The sequence below is a fragment of the Microtus pennsylvanicus genome, chromosome 9 (assembly GCF_037038515.1).
Source record: "Microtus pennsylvanicus isolate mMicPen1 chromosome 9, mMicPen1.hap1, whole genome shotgun sequence".
NCBI classification, from domain to species: Eukaryota; Metazoa; Chordata; class Mammalia; order Rodentia; family Cricetidae; genus Microtus; species Microtus pennsylvanicus.
This window is the reverse complement of record NC_134587.1, coordinates 97,971,059-97,997,842: the sequence shown is the minus strand read 5'-3', so window position 1 is coordinate 97,997,842 and position 26,784 is coordinate 97,971,059. Positions and strand designations below refer to the sequence as shown.

Genomic DNA, 26,784 nt, shown 5'->3' with positions numbered 1-26,784 from the left:
TCATGCAGGCCCTTTTGCACTCTGCCACAGTCTCTGAGTTTATGTTTGCACGAATCGTGTTGTGTGTAGAAGGCCTTGGCTCCTTGGTGTCCTCTGTCCCCTCTGACTCTTACACTCTTTAAATGTTTCTTAGTCATTTGAGTTTCTGCTTTTTGTAAATTTTGTTTAGATCTGTCATCATATTTAATTTTTGTTCTTTGTTTTCTTGATGGTCAGTATGTTTTGTGTCTCTATGAAATTGAATATTAACTCTCTAGTGAAGGTGTAAAAAACATTTTTCCATTCTGTAGGCCTCATCTTTGTTTTAATGGTGGTGTACTTTGCCCAAAAGAAACCTTTCAGTTTCATGAGGTTCCATTTATTAATTGTTGTTCTTAATTTCTGTGTTATCAGTATTTTGTCTTCATGTGCCAATGAGCTTAAGACTATTCCTTATGTTCTCTCTATCAGATTCAGGTTGTCTGGCCTTATGTTGAGCTAAACTTTGATCCATTTGTATTGAGTTTTGTGTATGGAACTATTTGGATTCTTCATCATGCAGCCATACAATTTAACCAGCATTATTTGTTGAAGATACATATTTATTTATTTATTTTTTTGATTTCAGCCCTGATTTTGATGCCAATTTCTGTCTTTTTGTTAGTAATTGCGACCACTGATTTTGAGAATTATAAGTGATTTATGTATATTTATTCCAGTTACTTTGTTGTTGTGGTGTGGGTTTTATTTTAATTTTCTTTTCTGTTCTTAGTTTGTTTTTTTTTTGTTATTGTTGTTTTGTTTTTGAGACAGGGTTTCTCTGTGGCTTTGGAGCCTGACCTGGAACTAACTCTCTCAGACAAGGCTGGGCTCGAACTCACATAGATCTGCCCTCCTCTGCCTCCCACGTGCTGGGATTGAAGGCTTATGCCACCACCGCCAGGCATTTTAATTTTCTCCTTCTTTTGATATTATGTTATTTATTCTTTATATTTTCTTGAATATAGTTAGTCTTTTTAGGTTAAATTTTTCCTTCTAGACCCTTTTTAGGTCTGACTCTGTAGATAGATATTCTTAAAATTTTTTTTTTTTCCCTGGAATGTCGGTCTTCATGCATTGTGACTGAATGTTTTGCTGAGTGAAGTCTGGGCTGGCATCTGTGGTGTCTTAGAGTTTGTAGACCATCTGTCCAGGCCCCTCTCCCTGGAAGAGTCCTCAATGAGAAGTTAGGCATTGTTCTAATAGGTCTGTCGTTATCTTTATTTGGTCTTTTACCCTTTCAACTTTTAATTTTCTTTCTTAGTTCTGCATGTTTAGTGTTTTGATTATGTGACATGGAAAATTTCTTTCTTGGTTCAGTCAATTTGTTGTTCTGTAAGCTTCTTGTACCTTGATAGGGACTTCTTTTTTTAGGTTGGGGAAATTTTCTTCTATGATTTTGTTGTTAGTATTGTCTGTAGCACTGACCTGGAAGGCCACTTCTTCCTCTGTTCCTATAGTTCATGTATTTTGAGTTTTTATAGTGTTCCAGATTTCTGGATGTTTTATGCCTAGATTCTTCTAGATTTAGCATTTCTTCCACCAAGTACACATTTCTTCTGTCTTGAATTCAAAGAGAAATTCTTTTCCATCTCTTGCATTCTGTCAGCGAAGCTTGCCTCTGAGGTTCCTCTTTGAGCTCCTAAATCTCTTAGTTCCCTTTTTTTTTTTTTAGTTTGGGTTTCCTTATTGATTCTATTTCCACTTGCATGTCTTGATTTGTTTTCTCCATTTTCTTTTACTGTCTATGTTTTCATAGATTTCTTTAATCAATCTACTCATTTCCTCTTTAAGGACATCTAACATATTCTATAGACCTATTTTTAAGTCCTTGACTTGTGCTTCTGCTATATGGCATTTCTCAGGACCTATTCTAGTAGGGTTGTTAGACTCTAGTAGAGACATATTGTCCTTGCTGTTATTGATTGTGCTTTTACACTGGCTTCTAGGCCAGTTTTGGGTGACTTTAATTCTAGCTACTGATATGTGGTCCTGTCTTGTTTGGGTGGTTGTTCCATTCCTTGCATCCTGTCGCCCTCTCCAGGTGGAGGCTGTGTGTTGCCTGATAAGAAATTCTGAGATCCTGCCTTGTGTGGCCACTGGAGGTTCAAGCTGGTATGGGTTTCTTGGTTTTGTAAACTGACACTTATGGATGAAAATGAGCTGGGGAATGGGTTAGTGAAGTCCACAGGTGGAGGAAAGCAGGGTATGCCACGCAGATCTGCTCAGTGCTCTGGGAATGAGGGCAGCGCGGGAGACAGGCAGCATCCTGCAGTCTGCTACAGAGCTGGGGCTGAGACTGGGGAATTTGATTTGGAGCAAAGAAATGAGAGCGAAGGTCTGAAGATCTCATAGCTGCTTCCCTGGCCAGCATAGCTGTATATAGTATTTTAAAAAATCAATATCCTGATGCTACAGGTCAGGGCCCAACAGTGAGCTTCCTGCCCATCTTGTACTTGTACTGGATACCCTTTTACTTTCTTTTCTTTGGTCCAGAAAAGAGTTTGCTCTTTCCTCCAGGTCTTCAGAGGACCTACAGGGTTAACACAAAAAAAATTTGTTTCTCTGGGTATTTCTTTCCCTTCTCCCCTGTACAAAGTCGTCAGAATCTTTGCTATCTTGGCCTGTTCTTGCAGGAGTGAAACATTCTACAGCTCTCAGAGTCATGTGAGACCCAGGGGAAGAAAATATGTTAGAATCTTAAAACCCAGAAGCTCTTCATAGGGACAGCTTACAGCTGTGGCGTGCTGCTGACTGTGGGTTATCATTAATTTGTTGCATTATGTTCTAAGTGAGATTTGGATTCTCTTCTTTCTCAAAACATTTGGTAAATTTGCTTGTTATGATGTTCTTTCTCATGAGCACATAAAATAAAAAAAAGTCAGTAAGTAGAAGAGAGTAGGATGGATGTGAAGAGGGTGCATTTTTCACTAAAATGATAGCTCAATATAAAAGAGGATTTCTTTAAAAATCAATAAGGATTTTGTCACAGAGGAAAATGCCATTTTGCTTTTGGGTAAAGACTAGAGTATCCCAAGATGGAATAGAAGAGCTGAGGGCAATATCGGGACTTTCTCTTGACTTCACAGGAGAACCAACAAAGTCACAAAGACTTTGTGGAGGATGAAATTCCTAAAGTCAAATTTTGGTTCCTTTTTATAAAACTTGAAACCAGTCCTTTTTTAAAAGTTAGGTTAAGTTATTGATCTTCTCTGCTAAGAAGACATTTAAAAAATCAGATTTTATGGTTAATCAAGATGATCATGTTTTTGTTGTCAGACATTTTAGGAAAGTGACATTAAAAAAGTCAAGTTTATTTCAGTATCTGTTTTTAAAATCTTTTAAATGTGGCCAATGAAGTGACTCAGCAGATAAGGGCACTAGCTGCCAAGTGTGAGAACCTGAGCTCCATATCAAGATCCACTTGGTGGGAGGGGCTAGCTGACTCCTGACATTGTCCTCTGACCTCCACATTTGTCTATAGACATATGTGCACATGCTCAAAACAAAGAACTAAAACTCAATATCTTTTAAATGCAACTTTATAGACAACGATTTTAGTTTGATTCTCAGAAAAGACAACTACATTGCTTTTTCAGTTACTAAGCTCCCTGCAGAACCCTAATGGCTGATCTAAGTCTTTTGTCATTCAGTTTTGGTCATCCCCACATATAAATAAATAAATAAATAAATAAATGAATAAATGAATAAATGAATGAATAAATGAATAAATAAATAAATAAATCTGCACCTAAACAAACAACAAACAAGCAAGTATATTCTAGTATGTATTTCTTTTCCAAATCAGTTTTTACAAAATGCTTCACCCTATTGGTTTATTTTGTATTCTTCTTTTCAATCTTTGAAATAGCTGTCTGTTGACTTTCCATAGAAGTCCTCCCCCTGTGTGGAGAACCTTAGGACAGAGAGAATTAAACTTGGGATCTCAGTCCTGGTGGATAGCCAAAGCCATCCATGCTTTTTAGTTGTTAAAATTTGAAAAACAGAAAAGGGATTTTGTTGGTACTGACTTCTCAACATTTGTCAGAATCTTCCCCCTACTGCCAAAGTGGTATTAGGTCAGACAAACCAGGACTGATGTCATCACAGTATCATGGACAGTGGGAATGAAACTATCAGATGGTCAATCAACAATGTCTTTAGGGAAAATTGTCCATAGGCAAGAACAGGGGTACAGGGATTGTCAGAATCCAAATTTTTAACCACTTTGACCTTGGCAGGAGAAGAGTAACGAGTTTTCACAAGAATTAGTTTCAATTCTTATTATAAGGTCACAAGTCAAGATAGTTTGTAATATTTCTTCTCTGAGAGAGAGAGAGAGAGAGAGAGAGAGAGAGAGAGAGAGAGAGAGAGAGAGAGAGAGAGAGAGACTTTTCACTTTCTTTCAAACTTTTATCCACTGGCTTCTAGTACTTAAAGCCATCAGGGAAGTTTTTCTGCTACTGTTGACACACTCAATAGGCCATGCCATCATGGTTGAATTAGTTTCCTCTGGATCCCTACCAGGAAGTGAGGACCTGCTTTGGATACACTTGAGTACACTGTGGGCAGCTATGGCATGTGGTGATGAGTGATGCTCCATAAGGCTCTGCAAACATCCAGTAACTGAGTGAGTTAAGAGACCATGCTTGCACTCCTGACCAAGTGATTCTTAGGGATCCTGGGCCACAGCCATCCCTTCTTTCTTCAGATTTAATCATTTTCCCAGACACAAGTTCTCAGCATTTTAATATTTGGTGTCAGTGTTTGGCTCACTACCATATGTTCCTATTTTGCTATTATGGGATAGAAATCTCTGTCTTCTGAATTAATGGTCCATCTCCCTCTTTCTTTCTATATAACTGTGTATTTATGTAGCTCTTGTCTATCTATCTAGCTACATAATACAATCTACTTATTAACAGAAGTAGACCCACTCTACAACAGATATCTGAGCATTTGACTACGCCTCTGAAATATTTCTTTCTATGTCATTTTTGCAGTCTCCTCTTTCCTGCAATTTATTATTAGTAATCCTCAGAATTAGTGTTTAGTTCCATTCACATCACATTCATGATGCTGTTGTCTCTGTGTGTCCAAGCAAGGTTTTTGTTCCAGTGACTAGTCTTTATAATTAATAAGCAAATGACATATATATATATATTCTAATATGGTTGAGACCTTGCACTTGACTCCTAGCCTTCCATATTTAACAATCTACATTACATGGCCTGTGGTAAGTTGCAAAACCAGTCAAATTTAGGTGAACCACGCAAGAGTTCATAACCTTTGCTTGACTTGTGTTCTTATATTAAGATTCTGGCATCAGAGAATGGCCTAATAATCCACTGTGTGACATGAATTGCAATGTGTGTGTGTGTGTGTGTCATCGCATGTGTGATGCATGGATTTTCATGAGTGTATCTATGTGCCATTGTACATTCATTTGGAGGACCAAGGAGGCTATGGAGTGTTTGCTGCTGTTAATCTTCTTTTTTATTTCCTAGAGACAGGATCTACCACTAAACTAGGAGCCTGTTATTTTGCCTAGACTCACTAGTCAGTGGGCTCCTGGTGGCTGCCTGTCTCCATTCCCTAATGCTAATTGTAGAAATATGCAGCCAGGTCTGGGTTTTTATATGGGTGCTGGAGATTTGAGCTCAGTTCCTCGTGTTTCATAACAAGCACTTTTACAGTGCAAACATCTGTCATCTCTGAATTAGAATCCTCATAATCTCCCTTGACAGCCCACGCCTCTGCTCTTCTCTGTCCACATTGTGTTTATTGTCAAATGATGTCATACTTACCTTTAACATCCATCAAATAAACTCATGCCTTTCCAGACTTCTCACCTTAAACTCGCATTAGACTGTAATTTTATCAAGTTGCCACCATTGCTTTGCCCAGCTTTCTCTCTCTCTCTCTCTCTCTCTCTCTCTCTCTCTCTCTCTCTCTCTCTCTCTCTCTCTCTCTCTCTCTCTGCTGTCAAGAACTTGACTCCCATTGTTCTTGCACAGGGCAGGGAACCCTGATTGCTCTCCGGGCTGAGGCTTGATCGGGGGAGGGGGAGGGAAATGGGAGGCTGTGGGTGAGGAGGAAGAAATCTTTAATAAATATTAATAATAATAACAGAACTTGACTCCCACTGATGTACAGTGCTGGAGTAATCTTGCCAAGATGCAAAGCCGTCACATCTCCTTAAAATCCTTAGTGACTAACTATGCCACGTGCTTGAGGGACCTGCATGCTTCTCACACCCTCTCTCATCATCAAACACCGTCTCCCACTCTCCACTCCAGCCTCCTGGTTCCTGAAGGAACCTGGTTCCACCTTCATCCCTTCGTGACACAGGCCATTGCATGTTACATGTGATGATGTGCTGCTCATCTCTGTCTGGACACTCACCTTCCTCCATTCTGTTTAATTCTTTAGAACTTTTCTTGGGCATTGCTTCTTTAGCGAATGTCTCATTTCTTTGACTTGGTCGCATTAATGATTTTCTACTGTATATGCAATGATATATGATTCATGGTTGACTTCTTGACTTTTATTCCCTGAGAACAGACCACATGTTGATTGTACTCATTCTTGTGCCCCTGCTACTCAATGTTTTGTTGGAAAGACAGTCTTTCAGGACATTTCTGCTGACAGGAAAGTTGATCAGTTTTTCTCTTTCTTTGCAGATTTGCCATCTCATTAATAAAGACCATTTAGAGGAGACAGAGTAAAGGATATTTCCATTATTAATATTTCTCCATTCAGGTTGGAGAGACAGCAGCAAGAATGGGTAATTTTCATTTCAAAATACTATTTATAGCATTATAAAATATATGCTTCACAGATTAAACAGTTAAAATAGTTACATTACTGTTTCTTATTTCTCAAATTATATATAATAACCCTGAGCTCCCTTAAAAAGACTGACTGAAAACAATTCCTCTTATTTCCCTTTTTAGAAGAACATTACACAGGAATTTTAGAGAAAATGTCACAATTAATCCTGGAAAATATGCCAAAGGCTCAGTAAGTATTTTTGTGGTAATCAAGAGTTTTGAAATAATGTGCAATATTCCCCTTCCCTCTAGAGTTATTTGACTTTATATGGTAATGTTGATGTTTACCTGCATCTGTGTGTGTATGTGTGTGTGTGTGTGTGTGACAGAGAGAGAGAGAGAGAGAGAGAGAGAGAGAGAGAGAGAGAGAATGTACATACATACATGATAGAACTATATGTAATTACATGCAAATATGTATTCAGTCCTTTAGGTTGTTAATGTCAATGAGATAATAACAACTGTACTGTTTGTGGGTATTATGTCATCCATATGAGCTTTATTCCAACGCTTTTCTTTTTTAGCTATTCCAGTTTATTCAATGATTTTGTTGAATCTGAGTTTTTTCTGATTGATGGAGACTCCTTGCTTATCACGTGTGTATTTGAGAAGTCGCTTAAGCCGGGGCAGAGTCTCCACTTCTTCTACCTGGTTGAGCGCTACCTGCTGGATGTCATTAGCAAAGGAGGACATTTTGCCATAGTTTTCTTCAAGGTAACACAGACCACCTGAGCTTTGTATCTTCTGAAGACTGAAAACAGAGTTCATTTAAATGATTAGTTAGATATGAGGAATCTTGTCCCTGTAGCTGGCCTTGAACTCATGATGCCCTTGCTTCTGCTTCCCAAGTAAAAGGATTTCAGGTGTGCGCTACTACCCCTTGCTATAATTAAAAGTGTTTTTATAAGATTGTATAAATCTTTTCACGAGTGACTGCAGGGCAAAATACATTTTTAAAAGTTCAGAAAATGAGATGGAGCCTATGGCAATGAGGTTCCAAGTTGGAAGCCCACCTGAGCCTCACTTAGTGATTTTATGAATAGTTTAGCCAACCTGGGAAGACCCTTAAAAAAAATCTAGAATTGCAATTCAGTGATAGAAGACTTGCCTAATGTGTGCAAGGCTGTGGGCTCGACATCCAGGACAAAAATAAACAAAACAAAATAAAACAAATAAAAAGAAAAACACTTTAAAGGGAAGAGGAGAACAAAGCAAATGCCTAGCATTGCAGTGTTCTAGAATGAGCACAGTTAGATTGTTTGTAATGTGTAGTGATGGGAAACTTAGTGGACAGAGTCACAAAAAGTTAGTGAATTTCTGAACAGTGGCCCCACTGACATCAGTTCTACTTCTCCAACTCTGAGAACTACTTTGCCTTCAAAACTCAGCAGGCCACTTATTTGAATACATTGTTAGGTGTATCTGAGCCCACGTGAACTCATTAACCTTATTTTACTGTTGTGTGCTTTGTTATAGATAATGCTGAGTGAATATCATATTTGGTATAATTAATAAAATTTAGTTAATTTCAATTACAGGTATATCTACTGCTACCATATCTTCCTATTCCTATATTCAGGGCAGCTGATGGTATACTCAGGGACTCTCGTGTGGATGTTCAATCAGTTTGCAGCTCACGATACTGCATATTTTCGAGCATTGCTGACCAGCACCATTTCATTCAAGGAAGCAGGGTTTTGCTCTACGTTTACAATTCTTTCACAGATTTTGATCTACTAAGAAAAACCCTTGTTGTTTAAGAAATGTCACTGTATCTAGAATTATTCTTTAGAATAACATGTTCCCCTTCAGGTCCCAATTCCAGAAAATTTATAATTACAAATTATTATTTTCATAGTTATTTTTGTCCTTTGTCTTCTTGACATGAGGTTGGACAGGAGAATGATTAAAAGACTGGAAGACAAAGAGTAATGAACTCTGGGTACTCTTAGGTTTAAAATGTGACTTATAGCATACATTTGTGATACAGAAAAATTCCAGGGTCAATTTACTGACTAAAGGACATTTAAAAAAATACAAACCTAAAAATTCTATACCGTGTTCCTTCAATGACCTTAATGATATATAATAACTGCCTGAACTATCAAAACACTTGTTAAATAATGTCCTTTGTCTCCTCCTCATAGGATGCTGAATATGCATACTTTAGTGTTCCTGGACTTCTTACACTGAGAACTGCTTTAATTACGCACCTTCAGAAGAATACTGCCATTGATGTTTGGACTGAATTTTCTGGATGCTTGTCAGAAGAGTGGAGTATTACCTTAAGTCAGAGTTGCCCTTATTTCTTGATTCTTGCTGATGAGGGCCTGAACGACCAACAGACACACCTTTTCAACTTTTTAGTCATTCAATCTTGGGCAGCAAAGGTCAACATCGCACTCTTCTCAGGACAAACATCTGGCATCATCCGTCTTTATGCATATTTTATGCAAAGCTCACATGAAGAGCAGCTGTTTTTAAAACAGGTAATGTTTATTTAAAGACAATGTTTTAGAATTTTATAAACATTTCTAAATTAATTTAGAAATTGAGGCTCAGTGGTTAATGCTTGCTAGTTTTGTACCCATGTCGTGTAGTTCGTAACTGCTTATACCTACAGCTCCAAAGGGATTTGACACCTCTGGCCTCTATGTATACTGTGCTTACATGCATATACCTACATATATACATGCATGAATACAGATACATATACATACACACAAAACTAAAAACTAAAACTAAAAATAAAATAATTCTTTAAAAATAGCTATCTTGATTCAATATTGACTCTTCCCATAATATAGAAACTATTATAGATTTAACAGGTATAATAGTTATTAACAATTACAAATTATTTATATTTAACATTCACAAAAGTCTCATGAGGCACGCTTAAGAATCATCTATAGCCTGTTGGTGGTGACTCATGCCATTAAACACAGCACTCGGGAGTCAGAGGCAGGTGGATCTCTGTGAGTTTGAGATCAAACTGGTCTACAAGAGCTAGTTTCAGAATATGCTCCAAAGCTACAGAGAAGCCCTATCTCACCCCCTGCCAAAAGAATCATCTATATTTAAAGACAATGAAATGGATGCTTGAATATGTAGCCTGTTCAAAAATACCAGCAATGAGTTGTAAAAATTTATAAGAAGTGCTACCCTGTCCCTTCTGTTCTCAAACACTGTGTGGTGTGTGAAATCCAAGTTATTGAAGGCCAGAAAGACATGAAATTGGAGTCTAAGGTATGTCTCTAATGAGGAGATCCACTAGTGAAATGATACATTATATGGTTGCCTTTAATTAGAACACACTGGAGCAAGATAAAGAAAAAAAAAGAAAGTGATGGATTTATGTCTTCATAACAATTGCAGCCAATAACTCACTGGCTTTCCAAACAATCAGAATTCAAATTTCGTGATGGTTTTATTTTACCTATATTGGTATATTTGATAACTAATTTGTTGAAAGTTTCAAAGTAAAGCATGTTTACTAACTTTAAATATAGTTTGCTTATTTTTCACTAGGTAAGGTGAGTTCTGTATATGAATACCATTCCATAGCTCAAAAAAGTAGGTTTAGAACCAATTAGCATATGTGCCTCTTTGAGAATTGCATCATGTTCATTATCACACATTTGCATATATGCAAATAGATTTATTTTGCTTTGTTAGGATTCTTATCACTAAAGTGTTCCTAACTCTGAATGCCAGCTGTGAGCAGAAGCAGGCTTGGGCTTTATTTTTACATTCAGAGCAAATACTAAATATTGAGTTTATGTTATGATTCCTTTTTCTTTATGTGGACTGTGTCCCACTTTGTAGCTCAGGCTGGTCTGGAACTCACAAAGCTACAGTTCCTCTGCATCCCTGGGTGCCGGGATTAAATGCATGAGCTACAACTAGTCCAAGTTTATAGCATTCTGTTGATAGCAGTTTCTGAACCTGAGAACCCTTACAAATATTCTTCCTAGAACAAATTTTAGTGCAGAATTTTATTTATAAAATAATTTTTGCTCCAATTTACTAAAATTCACCTTAAAGAAATGTTTTTACATTAACTGATTTGAGGAGTACTTAGAATTTAAAATACAATGGAATATCGCTTATGACTCCATTTGTAGACTACTGGAAATGGCATTGAAACTGTTGGCAATGACTGTTTCCAGCAACGTAGATGCCCAGGGGGAGAGGATTCTAATCTCTCCTTACGTGCTTGGTTGAAACGTGTCATAGTGAAACACACTGAATTTATATCATTTGTATCCTTAAGGAACTGCTAAAATCAGGTGATATATTGCTAGATGGGATAACCTGGAAGGGTTTCCAAGTCTTCGATCACAGCAGGGTAGATTGTAAACTCAGGACTGCATTGTAATGTGACTATTTCTTCAATTTCTAGGTTCTGTAGATGAAAAACAATGATGTATTTGTGAAAATTTATCATATTTTGTTTTTCAGTTTGAGAACGACATTATGATTGGTTACAAAACCCTGATTCAACAGTTGGAAAAATATAGAGACCTAGATTTAACAACTCTATTTGGAGATTTGGCATTCAAGAATATGGTGGAAAAGGTAATAGAACTTAAAAAAACACTTTTTAATTGAACTTTATTTTTATAAAAGTGTGTGTGTGTATGTGTGTGGGGGGGGGGGTATGAGTACAACCCTTCGTATCACTTCTAAGGTTTTACCTTGTTTTAGACCAGCAAATTTCTATTATTTCTCTAGTCTAATGGATATAGTAACAAGTCTTTTGTAGCAGTGGAGAGTGGGAGAGATACTAGACATCTTTCCCTTATTTCTTTCTGGTTTGAGAAGAAATGTTTCTATTTCTTCCTGTTAAGTAGGACTCAGATAAAGACGTGTCTAGACTCTGATGTAAAGAGGATGACCCTGAGCTTTTCCTATTGTTTAGACCATGAATACAGTAGTGTAAATATACCACAGTACTGTTGTTTTGACCCTAGTATTATTAATGTCATATTGCATTTGCACATATTCTAATATTGCATTCCTGGTATCCATATACTCCATCATGCTGTATGGTTTTGTTAATATGGTCTTGGGTTCTGTTTGCTCTATTTTCTGTTGAATTTTTGCCTTGGTTGGCATCAGTGATACTTTAATGTAATTTCAGTCTTTTTACTCTCTTATATTTATTTGAAGCATTTTATGTGCTTCACAGAAGAGAATGTTCAGACTTTCTTTTTAGTATTTGACATACGGTCTAAAGCAGAGGAATTATCCAATCTTTGATAATTTCGTAAAATTTTCTGCCTGAAACTTGGCACATGTCCGTCGGCATGGTTTCTTAGTTGCTTTACCTATGTCATGACTATTGGTGTACTTAGGCCAACTAATACTACAAGACACAAATCTCCAATTCGTTCCGGGAAAGTAACAATTCAGTTTTTCTAGTTTGTTTCATTAAAATTTCTAAAGTAGAACTTCAAAAACCTTTGAAGTGGGTTTCTGTCTCAGTGTCTCTTGTTTTGTATGTCTGTGATTTCTCTTATTTGTTTAATAATGTTTGTCTAATTGCAGCTTGAGTTTGGAAATATTGACTAGATATATAAAATTTTATTCTCTTAGGCTATGATTTCATCTTTTACTTTTTTATTTTCTTGTTTCTTTTTATCTACTTTTTTAGAAGAGCATTTAATTGATCTATTTTTTCACGTTTGGTATTAAACATTGTTTAGTGTTATATGTTTTTCTCTGAATACTGCTTTCATTACATGACAAAGATTTTGATATAGAGACAACAATTTTCAATGTATTTCTTAGACTATCATTTTAAGTGATTTTATTATAATTTTAAGTGATGATCTTAACCACCATCCATAACTCCAATTATAGGAGATCCCACCCCCTTTTTTGACATCTGTGAGCACCAAGCATATATGAGGAACAATCATATGTTCAGACAATACACTCATACATTAAAGTAAAATGAATAATTTTAAAGAAACGAGAAAATTAAAGTTTCAGTTTAAAGATTACTTTTAAAAATAGCGTTTACATATCTATGGCAGATTCAGTATTTTCTATGATGGCTCTAATTCACTCTTTAATAAAATCAATCCTTTGTCTTTCTCATAATATTCATAATAGAATATCTCTTTGGCCTCTACATGTCTTGAGGCATCACAAGTGTGGTGGGAACTTGATAAATGCTCCAGATGGAATACATTATTTCCCCTTTAAACATTTCATCACTGTTGTTCCTAGTACGACTATTTTCTTTGTTAACTGATGCAGAACAGGAGATTTTGTGCAAAATAACTATAAAAGCACACAATACTTTCAGAAAGTTGATTGACATGATATATGTTGCTTCTAATCATGTATATTAACCACAAAATTATATATGCATGTATTTTAAGAAAATACAAGATAGGGATTTGAAGAGTTACAAGTATTATTTTTATAAATATATGGTATTTCTTGAATGCTGAGCATTTAATTGTTTGAAGATTTTCTTTTCCAAATAATTCTATGATGAATGCCTTGGTGCACACATCTTTGGGCAAATATTGGATTTTTTTTTAGGTTAGATCTTTAGAACTTGAATGAAAAGTATCAATATACTGAATGACAAATGTATTGTCATATGCCTTTGCCCATTTGTAACTTCATTAGCAGAGTATTAGGACTGACACCCCATGATTTCTGGTGCTGACTGTTACTAAAGTAGTAAAAGAAAAAAAAAGCACATTGATATCATCAATGAAAAAATGCAGTTTTAATATTACTGAAGAATGTAAACATTTTTCATTTTCTCATATTTGCATTTCATTAGAGAATTAGCATTTTAAGTCATGAATTTCCTTGTGGATTTACCACTTTTTATGCATGTATTTGTTAAGAATTTTCACAAAATTTTTTGAAATAATTTTACAACTCAAAATTTGTGTTCATAATGATTTTAGTGGAAATAGTTACAGTTTCCATATGTTCATATGGACTCATTTCTTACTATGTAAGTGCCTATGGATAAATACAGTTCTCTAATTGTCATGACATGCTATAATTCTCTGTGGTAACAGGCTTGTGAGACGATGTCTCTACTCAAGCAACTCTGGCCAGAAGGCTCTGACATCCGGCGAGCCCTTTGTGTCACTTCATGCTCCCTCTTCTTGGAAATGTACCACAGCTTCTTAGAGAACAGAGAGAAGAAAGCCTCGGAGCAGACGTGCGAAGACAGACAGGTGTGGCTGCTGCACTGGGATGCACTTGTGCTTTCTTATTTTATTGTTTTCACCAACCATTTCCCCATGGAGAAAATGGGTTCTCTCTTGTTTATATGAACAGTAGAAATAGGAGAATCCCTGCAATTCATGTCACAAAGGAATACGCTGTTCCATGACTTAGTGTGTTACCTACAGGTGCTTCACATAGGACATATGTGGACTTCATCACCCACAGACAGGCAAAGGAAGAAACAACCTGCTATGCTACTGTGCTTTGGGCTTTTCTGTGCACAGTTCACGAAATGCTCAGAAAAGAATTGTTATTTCTATTCCACTATTAGAGCACAGACTTTCAGTTTTTGCCAGTAACAGTCCTCCAACCCAAGGTGCTAAATAGTATTGTAGTTTGGATTAAGGTTTATCATGTGCAAATTTCTCAGTGATTTTGAAAGATAGACTCACACAGTGGTATCCTACTAGCTGGGGAGAGACTACTGTTCTTAGGTTTCTTTTTTCTTGTTTCATTTTTTTCATTTTTCCATTAAAAAATTTACACTTCCTCCCCTCCTCCCATTTTTCTCCCGCTCCCCCATTTATCCTCCTCCCTCCCCCTCCCTCCTTCAGAGGGCAGGGTACCCTGTTCTGTGGGAAGTCCAAGGCACTCCCCCCTCCATCCAGGCCTAGGAAGGTGTGCATCCAAATAGACTAGGGTCCCAAAAAGCCAGTACATGCAGTAGAAACAAGTCCCAGTGCATTTGTCAATGGCTTCTCAGTCAGCCCCCATTGGCAGCCACATGCAGAGATTCTGGTTTGATCACAAGCTCTTCAGTCCCAGTCCAGATGGATTTGGTGAGCTCCCATTAGATCAGGAACATAGGAAGTAGTCTCCTGTGCCAGTGTGTTGCAATGTACTTCCAAATTTCTCTTCTATCAGGTTCAGTGTGGCCAGATTTATATTGAGGTCTTTAATTCTTTTGGACTTGAGTTTTGTGCATGGTGATAGATATGGATCTATTTTCATTCTTCTACAGGTTGACATCCAGTTCTGCCAGCACCATTAGTTGAAGATGCTTTCTTTGTTCCATTGTATAATTTTAGCTCCTTTGTTGATAATCAGGTGTTCATAGGTTTGTTGGTTAATGTCTGGGTCTTAGATTCGATTCCATTGATCGATGTCTGTTTTTTATTGCCAATACCAAGCTGTTTTCATTACTGTAGCTCTGTAATAAAGAGTTTGAAGTCAGGGATGGTAATGCCTCTGGAAGTTCCTTTATTTTCTAGGATTGTTTTGGCTATCCTGGGTCTTTTATTTTTCCATATAATGTTGATTATTGTTCTCTCAAGATCTGTGAAGAATTTTGTTAGGACTTTGATGGGGATTGCGTTGAATTTATAAATTGTCTTTGGTAGAATTGCCAATTTTACTATGTTGATTCTACCCATCCAAGAAAATGGGAGATCCTTCCATCTTCTGGTGTCATCTTCAATTTCTTTCTTTAATGCCTTAAAGTTCTTGTCAAACAGATCTTTCACTTCCTTGGTCAGTTTTACCTTAAGATACTTTATGCTATTTGTGGCTATTGTGAAAGGTGAAGTTTTTCTGATTCCCTCTCTGCTTCTCTATCCTTTGTATATAGGAGGGCTGCTGATTTTTTTTTGAGTTGATCTTGTGTCCTGCCACATCACTGAAGGTATTTATCAGCTGTAGGAGTTCTTTGGCAGAGATTTTGGGATCACTGATGTACACTATCATATCATCTGCAAATAACGAAAGTTTGATTTCTTCCCTTCCAATTAGAATCCCCTTGATCTCCTTATGTTGTCTTATTGCTATTGCTACAACTTCAAGCACTATGTTGAAGAGATATGGTGAGAGTGGACAGCCTTGTTTTGTTCCTGATTTTAGTGGAATGGCTTTGAGTTTCTCTCCACTTAATTTGATATTAGCTGTTGGCTTGCTCTATATTACTTTTATTATATTTAGATATGATCCTTGTATCCCTTACCTCTCCAAGACCTTTATCATAAAGGTGTGTTGAATTTTGTCAAATGTTTTTTCAGCAACTAATGTAATGATCATATGGTTTTTTCTTTCAGTTTATTTATATGATTAATTGCATTCATAGATTTTTGTATGTTGAATCAGCCCTGCATCTCTGGGATGAAGCCTTCTTGATCATAATGGATAATTTTTTTGATGTGTTCTTGGATTTTGTTTGCCAGTATTTTATTGAAAATTTTTGTATCGACGTTCATGAGTGAGTTTGGTCTGTAATTCTCTTTCTTGGTTGAGTCTTTGTGTGATTTTGGAATCAGGGTAACTGTAGCTTCATAAAGAGAGTTTGGCAATGACTCTTCTGTTTCTATTATGTGAAACACATTAAGGAGTATAGATATCAGCCCTTCTTGGAAGTTCTGGTAAAATTCTGCATTAAAACCATCTGGTCCTGGGCTTTTTTTGGATGAAAGGTTTTTTTTTTTTATGACAGCTTCTATTTCCTCATGACTTATTGGTCTATTTAAATTGATCACCTGATCTTAATTCAATTTTGGTATCTGGTATTTTTCTAAGAACAATCATTCTTTTTACATTTTCCAACTTTGTGGCATATAGGCTTTTGTAGTAAGACCTAACAATTCTCTGAATTTTTTCAGTGTCTGTTGTTATGTCTCCCTTCTCATTTCTGATCTTGTTAATTTGATTGTTCTCTCTCTGCCTCTTGATTAGTATAGATAGGGGTTTTTCAACCTTATTGATTTTCTCAAAGAACCAGTTCTTTGTTTCATTGATTCTTTGGATTGTTTTCTGTGTTTTGTTTCTATTTTGTTGATTTCAGCCCTCAGTTTGATTATTTCTAGTCTTCTACTCCTCCTGAGTGAGTCTGCTTCTTTTTTATTCTAGTGCTTTCAGGTGTGCTCTTAAGTCTCTAATGTGAGCTTTCTCTGTTTTCTTAATGTGGGCACTTAGTGCTATGAACTTGCCTCTTAGCACTGCTTTCATAGTGTCCCATATGTTTGGGTATGCTGTGTCTTTATTTTCATTGAATCCATGGAAAACTTTAATTTTTTCTTTATTTCTTCTTTGACCCAGGGATGATTCAGTAGTTGACTGTTCAGTTTCCATGAGTTTGTAGGCTTTCTGGGGGTAGAATTATTGTTAAATTCTAACTTTATTCCCTGGTGATCAGATAAGACACAGGTAGTTACTAAATTTTTTTTTGTATCTGTGGAAGCTTGCTTTGTTACTGAGTATGTGGTCAATTTTTGAGAATGTTCCATGAGATGCTGAGAAGAAGGTATATTTTTTCCTATTTTGGTGGAATGTTCTATATATGTCTATTAAGTCCATTTAATTCCTTACCTCCAATAGTTCTCTTATGTATCTGTTAGTTTTCTGTCTGATTGACTTGTCCATTGGTGAAAGAGGAGTGTTGAAATCTCCTACTATTAGTGTGTGGGGTTTGATGTGTGCTTTGAGTTCTAGTAATGTTTCTTTTATATATGTGGGTGCTTTTATATTAGGGGAATAGATATTTAGGATTGAGACTTCATCCTGATGAATTGTTCCTGTTATGAGTATAAAGTCTCCATCTCCATCTCTGCTGATTGACTTTAGTTTCAAGTCAATTTTGTAGATATTAATATAGCCACACCCACTTGTTTCTAAGGTCCATTTGATTGAAAAACCTTTTACTCTGAGGTAATGTCTGTCTTTGTGCTTGAGGTGTGTTTCCTGTAAACAGCAGAATGTTGCATTCTGTTTTCATGTCCATTCTCATAACCTTTATCTTTTTATAGGTGAACTGATTCCATTGATATTAAGTAATATTAATGACCAGTGGTTGTTAATTCCAGTTATTTATTTATTTATTTATTGGTGGTAGCATTTGTGTGTTTCAATTTTTGAGTTGTGCTGGTGGAGGGATATTAGATGTCTGAGTTATTGTGTGTTTTGTTGGTTTTCTTGGGTTGTGATTTTCCTTCTAGTACTCTCTGTAAGGCTGGGTTTCTGGCTATATACTGTTTAAATTTGTTTTTATCCTGGAATATCTTGTTTTCTCCATCACTGGTGAAAGAAAGCTTGGATGGGTATAGTAGTCTGGGCTTGCATCCATGGTCTCTTAGTTTCTGCAGCACATCTATCCAAGACCTTCTGGCTTCATGGCTTCCATAGAGAAGTCAGGTGTAATTCTGATGGGTTTACCTTTATATGTCACTTGACCTTTTTCCTTTGTAACTCTTAATATTCTTTTTTTATTTTGTATGTTTTGTGTTTTGATTATTATATTGTGAAGGATTTTTTTTGATCCAGTCTATTTGGTGATCTGTATGCTTCTTGTACCTTCATAGGAATATCCTTCCTTAGGTTGGGAAAGTGTTCTTCTATAATTTTGTTGAATATATTTTCTGGGCCTTTGAGCTGTAATTCTCCTTCATCTACCCCTATTATTCTTAGGTTTGGTATTTTCATGGTGTCCCAGATTTCCTGGATGTTTTGTGTTAAGAATTTGTTGGATTTGCTGTTTTCTTTGAACAGTGTGTTCATTTCCTCTATAGTATTTTCTTTATTCTATCTCTTATATTCTGTTGGTTATACTTGTCTCTGTAGTTTCTGTTTGTTTACCCAGATTTTCCATATCCTACCATCTCTCAGTTTGTGTTTTCTTCATTGTCTCCATTTTCAGTTTTCAAGTCTTGAACTGTTTCAGTTACCTATTTGATTCCTTTTTCTTGGTTTTCTTGGGTATCTTTGATGGATTTATTATTTTCTTCTAACTTTTTATTAGTCTTCTCATCAATTTCTTTAAAGGAGTTTTTCACATCCTGTTTAATGATCTCTAACACTTTCATGATGTTATGTTTCAAATCTATTTCTTCTACTTCTTCTGGTTTAGGGTGTTTAAGTCTCCCTGTTGTATGTTCGCTGGATTCTGGTGTTATCATGTTGCTTTTCAGATTGTTGGAGGAATTCTTGCATTGGCACCTGCATATCTCTTTCTTCAAATACTGTTAGAAGAGTCTTGGTGGCTTGGTCCTATCTTTGCTGTAGCTAACTTTGTACTTGGGGGTTTTTATTGGTCTGACATCTCTTAGGTCCCCTCAGCACTGGAGTTGTCTCTCAGATCTTCTCCATCCTGAAGTAGGCTGTGGTGGTGGATCTAAGGACCCCACAGATGAAAAGAAGTGCTTATGGGGTAAGCTGTGATGGGATAAATAGAGAAAGGCAGTAACCAGGGAGAAGCCCCACTGAATGGCCAGAAAGTTTAGGGATTAAAGTTTGCCTGTACTCCCTTTCTGAGGCATCTGACCGACTGGACAGGCACACACTTATCCCTCAAGATGGATCTCCTGGTACTGGATCAGGGCCACTTGCTGGCCAAGGACCTCGCAGAGAAAAGGGCAGGCTTGGTAGATGCCGACTTAGTGGAACAAAGAAACCCCTGCAGCCTTGGACTTACCACTGTGTCCCTGAAGCAGGCTGAGTTGGGGGATCCTAGGACCCCACATATGGAAAGGGGTGCTTGGGGGGCAAGTTGAGGTAGGATAAGTACAGAAAGCCAGTAGCTGTGGAGAATCCCCAGTGAATGGCCAGAAAGTTTAGGGGATTAGAGTGTACCTGTGCTCCCTTCCTGGGGCATCTGGCCAGCCGGGGTGGGGGACACACACTTACCCCTCCAGATGGATCTGTTCATCACTTGGTTTATTAGTTTAAACCTGGAGTCCCTGAAAATACTGAGCCGTGCCTTACACCACTTCTGCAAAGCTAGAAGCTTCCTTTCCTCTCTATCTCAAACGTGCTTAAACACAGCCTTGTTTCTGGGTAAGTACTGTCTCAGAAATGGAGAAATTGTAAATGTGGAATTCCCACATAAAAAGGTTAGCTACAAAGTTCGGGCTTCTGCAGATTGAGTGTGTAGTCTCCCAGCCTGCTGTTCTCTACTCACCTTCTTTACCTTCTACAGGAACAAGGTAGTTGTTTAACCCTGAAGGACGTGGAAGACTTCTGTAAGCTCCATTGCCTCAGTGTGGTTTTTCAACTTCACCTACCTCTTTCCCAGAGAGCCTGCTCAAGATTCATCACTTCTGGTTGGACTGAGGACCTCAAAACTGTCTTTAAAATGGTAAATATACTCTCCTTTCACATATACTTTTGTTATTTAACTACAGGATACATTAAAAACCATGTGTACCTTTAAAACAGACTTATACAGGGTGGTGTTAAATTTGGAGTCTTCAAAGATCGGCTTGTTTAAATCAGTTACTTGACTAGTTTCAACAATCATATTAAGTAATATGATTGTTATTAATAACAACCATCATGCCATGCATCCAACCCAAAGAGGAGCTTCTTGACATTTTCCTTCTTAAAATTCTTGTTGGAGTCAGGATTTGTGTCATTAACGAGGAAGTTTCTGGTGACCACCACCTTCTGCGTTGAGAAAGAGTGAGGAAACAGATGCAAAGCTTTATTATTTTTCCCATTCCAGAAATTTTGGAGACCTTAGGAAAACAAAAAGCCAAATTCTCTCCAGAGTCTTCTGTGAAAATCAGTGCTAGAATCTGTTAACACTTCAGTTTATTCTCTTCATTTTAAACAAACAGATTTTTCTGTTCTTTATAACATGAAAAATATCCATATACATTTTTTCTTTTTGTATTTTCTTACTTTCTTTATACTTTTGGATGCTATCATATTTGATGACTAGTTGCATCTTAATATGTATGCAGCATACTCTGAGTATACTTCTACTGTAGCGTTCTCAGGAGTGACTTAAGTCTACCTGGAGGCAGCACAGCTGCATGGAGAGTGTGCCTTTCTTACTCAATGAGGAATAGCATTTCCATAAATGCCCCTGTCTCAAAGTCCAGATGAGAGAAGTGAAGGAAATTCATGAAGTGTATTGATTTGACTGTGGCTAAAGTGGCGATTAAGTCATATTAATTTTACTTGATAGTGCTTGTACTACATTTACTATATCACCATAATTGACCTGGGGGTTGGAACAGTAGATTAGGAATAGGGCACAAGCGTGGTGGTTCAGCTGGTAAATCTTGGAAGCCCAAAAAGCAGACTTTGATGTCCAATATAGAACCATGTATGAAATCAAATCTGGTGCAGTGATCCCAAAGATAGGTAGATGGAAAACTTCTTGTTGACCGTCCATCCTACTTGGTCAAGTTCCGGGCCAGTGAGAGATCCTGTCACATACATAAAGTGAGATTTACCAGGGGAAAGACTCCTGAAGTCAATCTGTGGCCTCTGCACACCGGCACACCCACACCATGCCCATATCCATACAAAGGAGCATCAGGACGTATTGGATGTCTGCACTGGTGAACATTCATAGCTGCTGTAATGGAATTTTTAGAGTTCTGTGGTGTAGTAAATACTAGACATGATGAATGTGGTTCTATGTAGGTTCTACTGATTCTTGAGAGAAAATTCTGTATTCTAAACCCCATAGCAGGACATTCCTCTAGGTGTTTTGTTAGTCCATGGGTAGATGTCTCTGATATTAATCAAAGTCAGGAAGACTTCCGGATCCCATTTTCATCTAAAATCTTTAATATGGGTCATTTCAAGTTAATATATTAAACCTACTGATAGTTGCAATTAAAATAAACATTGTGGCACCAGTAATGGTTGGCTTTTGTTATAAATTTATTTCTTAGATGTATTAAATTATTTTTTTCACCTTTATGAAGCTGAAGTCTGGAACAAAAATGGGAGCTGGTGTGAATGCAAATAGGTGTAATATGGACTTTAACGGAAACCTTTTTTGCACAACTGTTAATACTGAAGAATTTTTGGAATTTTTTAAAGCACAAATGTAGTGAAGAGGCAAGCAGGCCTGCTTTTCGTCCCTCCCGGCTCCCAAATGGCTAGCTTTACACCCGAAATTACAACACACAAATTGTATTCATTTAAACACTGCCTGGCCCATTATCTCCAGCCCCTTACTGGCTAACTATCACATCTTGTTTAACCCATTTGTATTCATGTGTGTAGCACCAAGAGGTGGGAAAGATTCTAGCCTATGTCCCTCTCGGGTCAGAGAATCAGGGCGGCTGACTCAGGGTCTTCTTCCTCCCAGAATTCTGTTCTGTTTACTCTGCCTACCTAATTTTCTGTCCTATCAAAGGGCCAAGGTAGTTTCTTTATTAACCAATGAAAGTAACACATAGAGAGATGACCCTCCTCCATCACACAAGGAAGTGCTTTAGGTTAAAAGACAGTATTAAAAAAACTAAGTATTTGACAGTGTTGTAAGATGGCCAAGCAGGAAACACCTGATAATATTAGCTGATCAAAAACAGCAGCTTCATTCTCTTGTTTATGTTGGGAAGCATTAAGTTTTAATACTAAGGCAGAGTGAATGAAGAAAGCTCACTCGGGAGCCTCTCACTTTAACTCTGTAAACCGTGCTATTGAGGAAGACTCATGTCTACTGTGGCCAGACGTAAGTGCTGTTTGTGCAGACATTCTGTCGGTGTTAAAATGGAACATCACCGCGCAGCCTTTAGTTGGTGGAGATCTATCAGTATTGGTGGGTGGGAAACGTTTTTCTTTCTAGAACCCTTAGCAGCCCAACATTGACAACCCAAAGTAAATAAAGAAACCTAAGGAAATAACAGAAGCACATTCAAACGCTGAAGAAATATGTAGTTTTTGAGATTTTGAATCACAATTGGAGGAAACAATCCATCGTAATTAAATAGATATTTTTTTTAACTCATGATAAAAGGTTGTTTTTTGGTTTTGGTTTTGTTTTTATTTTTGAGACAAAATCTCACTGTGTAACCCAGATTGGTCTGAAACTGACTGTGTAACACAGACTGGCCTTAATCTTTCAGGCATCCTTCTGCCCTTAGCCTCCCAAGTGCTGGGCTTACATGCAGTTTAAATTCATTTTTGAGTCAGTTTTTATTTTATGTAATGCTTCAAGTTTTAAGGAACAAAGGATAGTCCTTATTCAGCCTCAGTGAGTTTAGCTGCTTATGAGAATTAAAACAGTCTTGTCATTTGCCTTTCATTTGGATTAGTGATACGTCAGGGGAAATTCTATGTATTGATGTGGACATAAAAGCTGTCAATAACTTCTTTTTTTTTTATTTCCAGAAACAGTGGTGCGAGTATTTCATCCTAAGTAATGTGCACATGATTGAATTTTGGAGTTTGGATTTACTTCACCTTTCTGATTTTAGTGATGAGCCTTTGTTGAAGAATATTGCTTTTTACTATGAAAATGAAAATGCAGAAGGTATCAGTTTACTATATAATACATCTCACCTTCCTTTAGAGATAAAGCTTATGAGGAATTTCAAGCTTCAAAACCATTTCTTAAATGTCTATTGTATAAATAGTAATGATTTTCCACTTTCCCAGTCTTTGTTTATATTTTTATTTGTGGAAACCAGAAGGAATATAAACAATCCAATATATTTTCTACTTAATATAGCTCCATAAGTGTTTTGGTTAAAAGTGTGTGTTAATTTGTTTGACATTTCATAACATTTTGTTTTCATGCATGGTATATAAGGTTTATTTATAAAATTGTCCTCATGAATAGAAATATTTTGCTTTTATTATTTATTTAGGTATTATAAGTTTTTCAAAGAGATAATCTCTATACTTTCTTTGTGTAATTTATTTTCTTTTGTTAGAACAATTTTTCTTGTGTTTTTGTAGTCAAAGAAAAAGAAAACACATTTTGAGAGAATAGCAGTTTAGTGAATAGTAAATGTCTTTGATATTAAAATTTGATCCTGTCATATTGTAGAAATTGGAATAAATTAGCTACCTATAAAACAATGATTCTTTGCTAACTTTTATTTTAATTTTATTTAGTGTTATTGGTTTCAAAGTTATTTGTGATATAATATTTTTACTACCTTCAAAACAATTAAATCTACCACTACTAGTTATCATTAGTTAAGACATTAGTTTTGTTTTTTTTTTTTTTTTTGTGGTTTTTCGAGACAGGGTTTCTCCGTGGTTTTGGAGTCTGTCCTGGAACTAGCTCTTGTAGACCAGGCTGGTCTCGAACTCACAGAGATCCGCCTGCCTCTGCCTCCCGAGTGCTGGGATTAAAGGCGTGCGCCACCACTGCCCGGCTAAGACATTAGTTTTTAACATTAAGTTGTCAAACAGAAAAGCAAGATTAGTTTGAAGGTGTGTCACAGAATTGTCCACAGCTGTAATCTTTTTTTTTTAGATTCAAGGGGAATCCCACTGAAAATTCCACTGTTTTCCTCGGTAAATTTAGTGAATGAAGTTGTGTGCTTCTATGCATGAATTGGTGTTTCTTAATACAGTGTAATTTTAATTGTGATCCAGGCCTGGATTTGAATGCAGGAGATGTCATCATGAAGGAGTATGTACATCTCTGGGATACTGTGTCGAAGTTGGTCAGAAACTTTGACTTGGGAAAACCATTTCCTTTGAGAACAACAAGATGTCATTTTCTTAAAAAGATCCCATCACCAATCAAAGGTAATTTATTCCTAACTTGAATGTCATTTTCTCAAAATTACCCATCACCAACCAAAGATAACTTATTCCTAACATAATTTGAGGGGAAAAAGAATTTTTGGAAACTCCAAGTAGAAATCATTTTCTAGCATTGTGTGTTCAAATAGTTGTCATGTCCATGGAGTGCTGTGCTTTGACTAATACTGAAAATTTATATGTTGTTTGTAATTAATGTTGCCACCTTAAAAAGTCAAAACCAAATGCAAGTAAATTCTCTTTCTACCAGTGTGACCCGTGCCAACTAAAACTTTCAATGTTTTTTTACATCATGATGAGTCCTCTCTAAACAATTGGATGGGGGAAGCCTGCAAGGTCAGTGGGAATACTTAGCTCCATCTAAGCCAGTGTAGAGACTACCTTGGAAACATGCACAGCATCTGTGTTGTATATTAATAAAATTAAAAGTAGGCATGGAATGCCAAAGAATGAAAAGGAGCCAGCAGTCACCTTAGAAAGTCTTTGCAGAAATCACTGCATTTAATTCACTATGCTACATATGTATGGAGTGTCTTTGGTGACAGGTACAAGAGAAGAGACCAGAGCCAGGAGGTGATAGACTGAGTCTTCAGAAATCCCATAGGAGCAAACCTCAAAGGTTAGCTCCCCCCAGACCTGCCTTTCAGCAAACATAACTAACAAAGGACCCACACTGCATCTGCAGTGTAATAAATCACTCTTTAACAGGGTTCCTAAGAGTTCAGCTCTTAAGAAACCCCTCTCAGGGTCCAATCAAAGACACCACAATAAACCAAGAGTGCTAAAGTCTGGAGGTTAAGAAATCTACTTACAACAGGACCCGTCTTTCCATGTTTCTTTATTCTTCTTGCTGTCTGTTACAAATGTTCCCAGTAATATATACCATTAAAACCAGCAATTCCTCAGCCCTCCAGGTCCAAGGACTGGAATCTTTTTCCCCATAAAAATTCAGATAAGTATTTTTACACGTATACACTAATCTGTGGCTGTCAGCTCAAATGTCAGAGTGGCTAGTGCACATTTGTGAACTCCTTAATGGAAAATGTTAGTTAAGAAAGGAATTAAATTATCAGGGGATTCTAGAGGGAAAATTTAGTGCTGTATGCTACAGTTTTAGGTCCTATATAAGACTTAAATGTTTTTTTTTTCAGAAAAAATATGAACAGGTCATGATTGTCTTATAAACTAGTGCACTGCTTCTTATCCCACAGCATGCATAGAGGATAACAGGTAACCTGGCTAACAATGTAAACAGTAGTGGGACGCTAATGGCTTTGGATCTGATTAGCACATTCACCAGACACTGTAATTTCTATGGACCTAGGCCTGGAGTTAGACTTATTGCTCTAAACAGTAGAAAGGAAGAAGTGATCAAGACCTCTAAATTGTCAGCTCTAGAGTATGCTGTTATTAGCCATTCTTGTTGTGGTTGTTTCTGAACTAAAATCATCAGTAAACTGAGGTGAAGGTGAGCATAAGAAGTTAGGAATCTCTTAATCTAAGGTTGGTTTGGGGTCATTTTATTCTTTTTTTATAAGTGAGGTAAAACCAGAGCAGTCGCTTGGGCAAGTAGTATTCTATGTCCTTGGATATCTATGAATATCTTAAATGGAGTGCTCTTTCCTTGACCCTAAACACTGACCAAATTCCTTCTGAAAAATATAACTGCAGGAAGGCAGATATCTGTGTTTATTCTAAAGAGAGGAATGAAGGCCTGACAGTTGGAAATGGTTTTCTCATCTATCCCAAAGGCATAAAAACAGTTCAGAACTGTGAGAATTAATTTCCAAATATGTAGCAGAAGGGGAGTCAGTTAAAGTGAAAATCTACAGCAAAAGACAGCCACTTTAATCACAGAGCAATAATGCCAACATTTCTTTGAATCTTGGTTTAACATTTACCAAGGCCTTTGGCTCTGATAAAAAGTTTGTGAAAAGGTGACTGAGGAATTACTGTATAATTTTGCAGACTGTAGCAACTCTTGAAAATTAGAATTTAAACTGTGAGGCCCCACGGCCACGCTAATCCAGTAAATGAAAGTAACTGAAGTGATCTGGAAAATTATTATGAGGAACAAATCACAAAAATTTTTTATAGGATTATGTGTCAATGATGGAGACTGATAGAATTTATGAAAGAGCTAAGGAATAACTAAGAACACAATTAGCTGTGGACTTCTTTAGAACTGATAGCTTCTGTTTTTTAATATCACGATTATTATGTA

The 26,784-nt window shown here is 36.8% G+C and overlaps 1 protein-coding gene across 1 annotated transcript in view; it reads left to right on the top strand.

Moving 5' to 3' along the window:
- The first annotated feature begins 6,979 nt into the window (after positions 1-6,979).
- The window catches only part of LOC142856693 (putative ATP-dependent RNA helicase DDX60), a 61,909-nt gene continuing 42,104 nt past the window's right edge, over positions 6,980-26,784 (top strand). The window contains exons 1-8 of the mRNA XM_075984364.1: positions 6,980-7,041; positions 7,376-7,565; positions 8,999-9,340; positions 11,313-11,429; positions 13,907-14,068; positions 20,014-20,172; positions 23,172-23,313; positions 24,390-24,545. Of these exons, the coding sequence (XP_075840479.1) occupies positions 7,004-7,041; positions 7,376-7,565; positions 8,999-9,340; positions 11,313-11,429; positions 13,907-14,068; positions 20,014-20,172; positions 23,172-23,313; positions 24,390-24,545 (1,306 nt within the window). The 5' untranslated portion in view covers positions 6,980-7,003. The remainder of the gene's footprint in view (positions 7,042-7,375; positions 7,566-8,998; positions 9,341-11,312; positions 11,430-13,906; positions 14,069-20,013; positions 20,173-23,171; positions 23,314-24,389; positions 24,546-26,784) is intronic.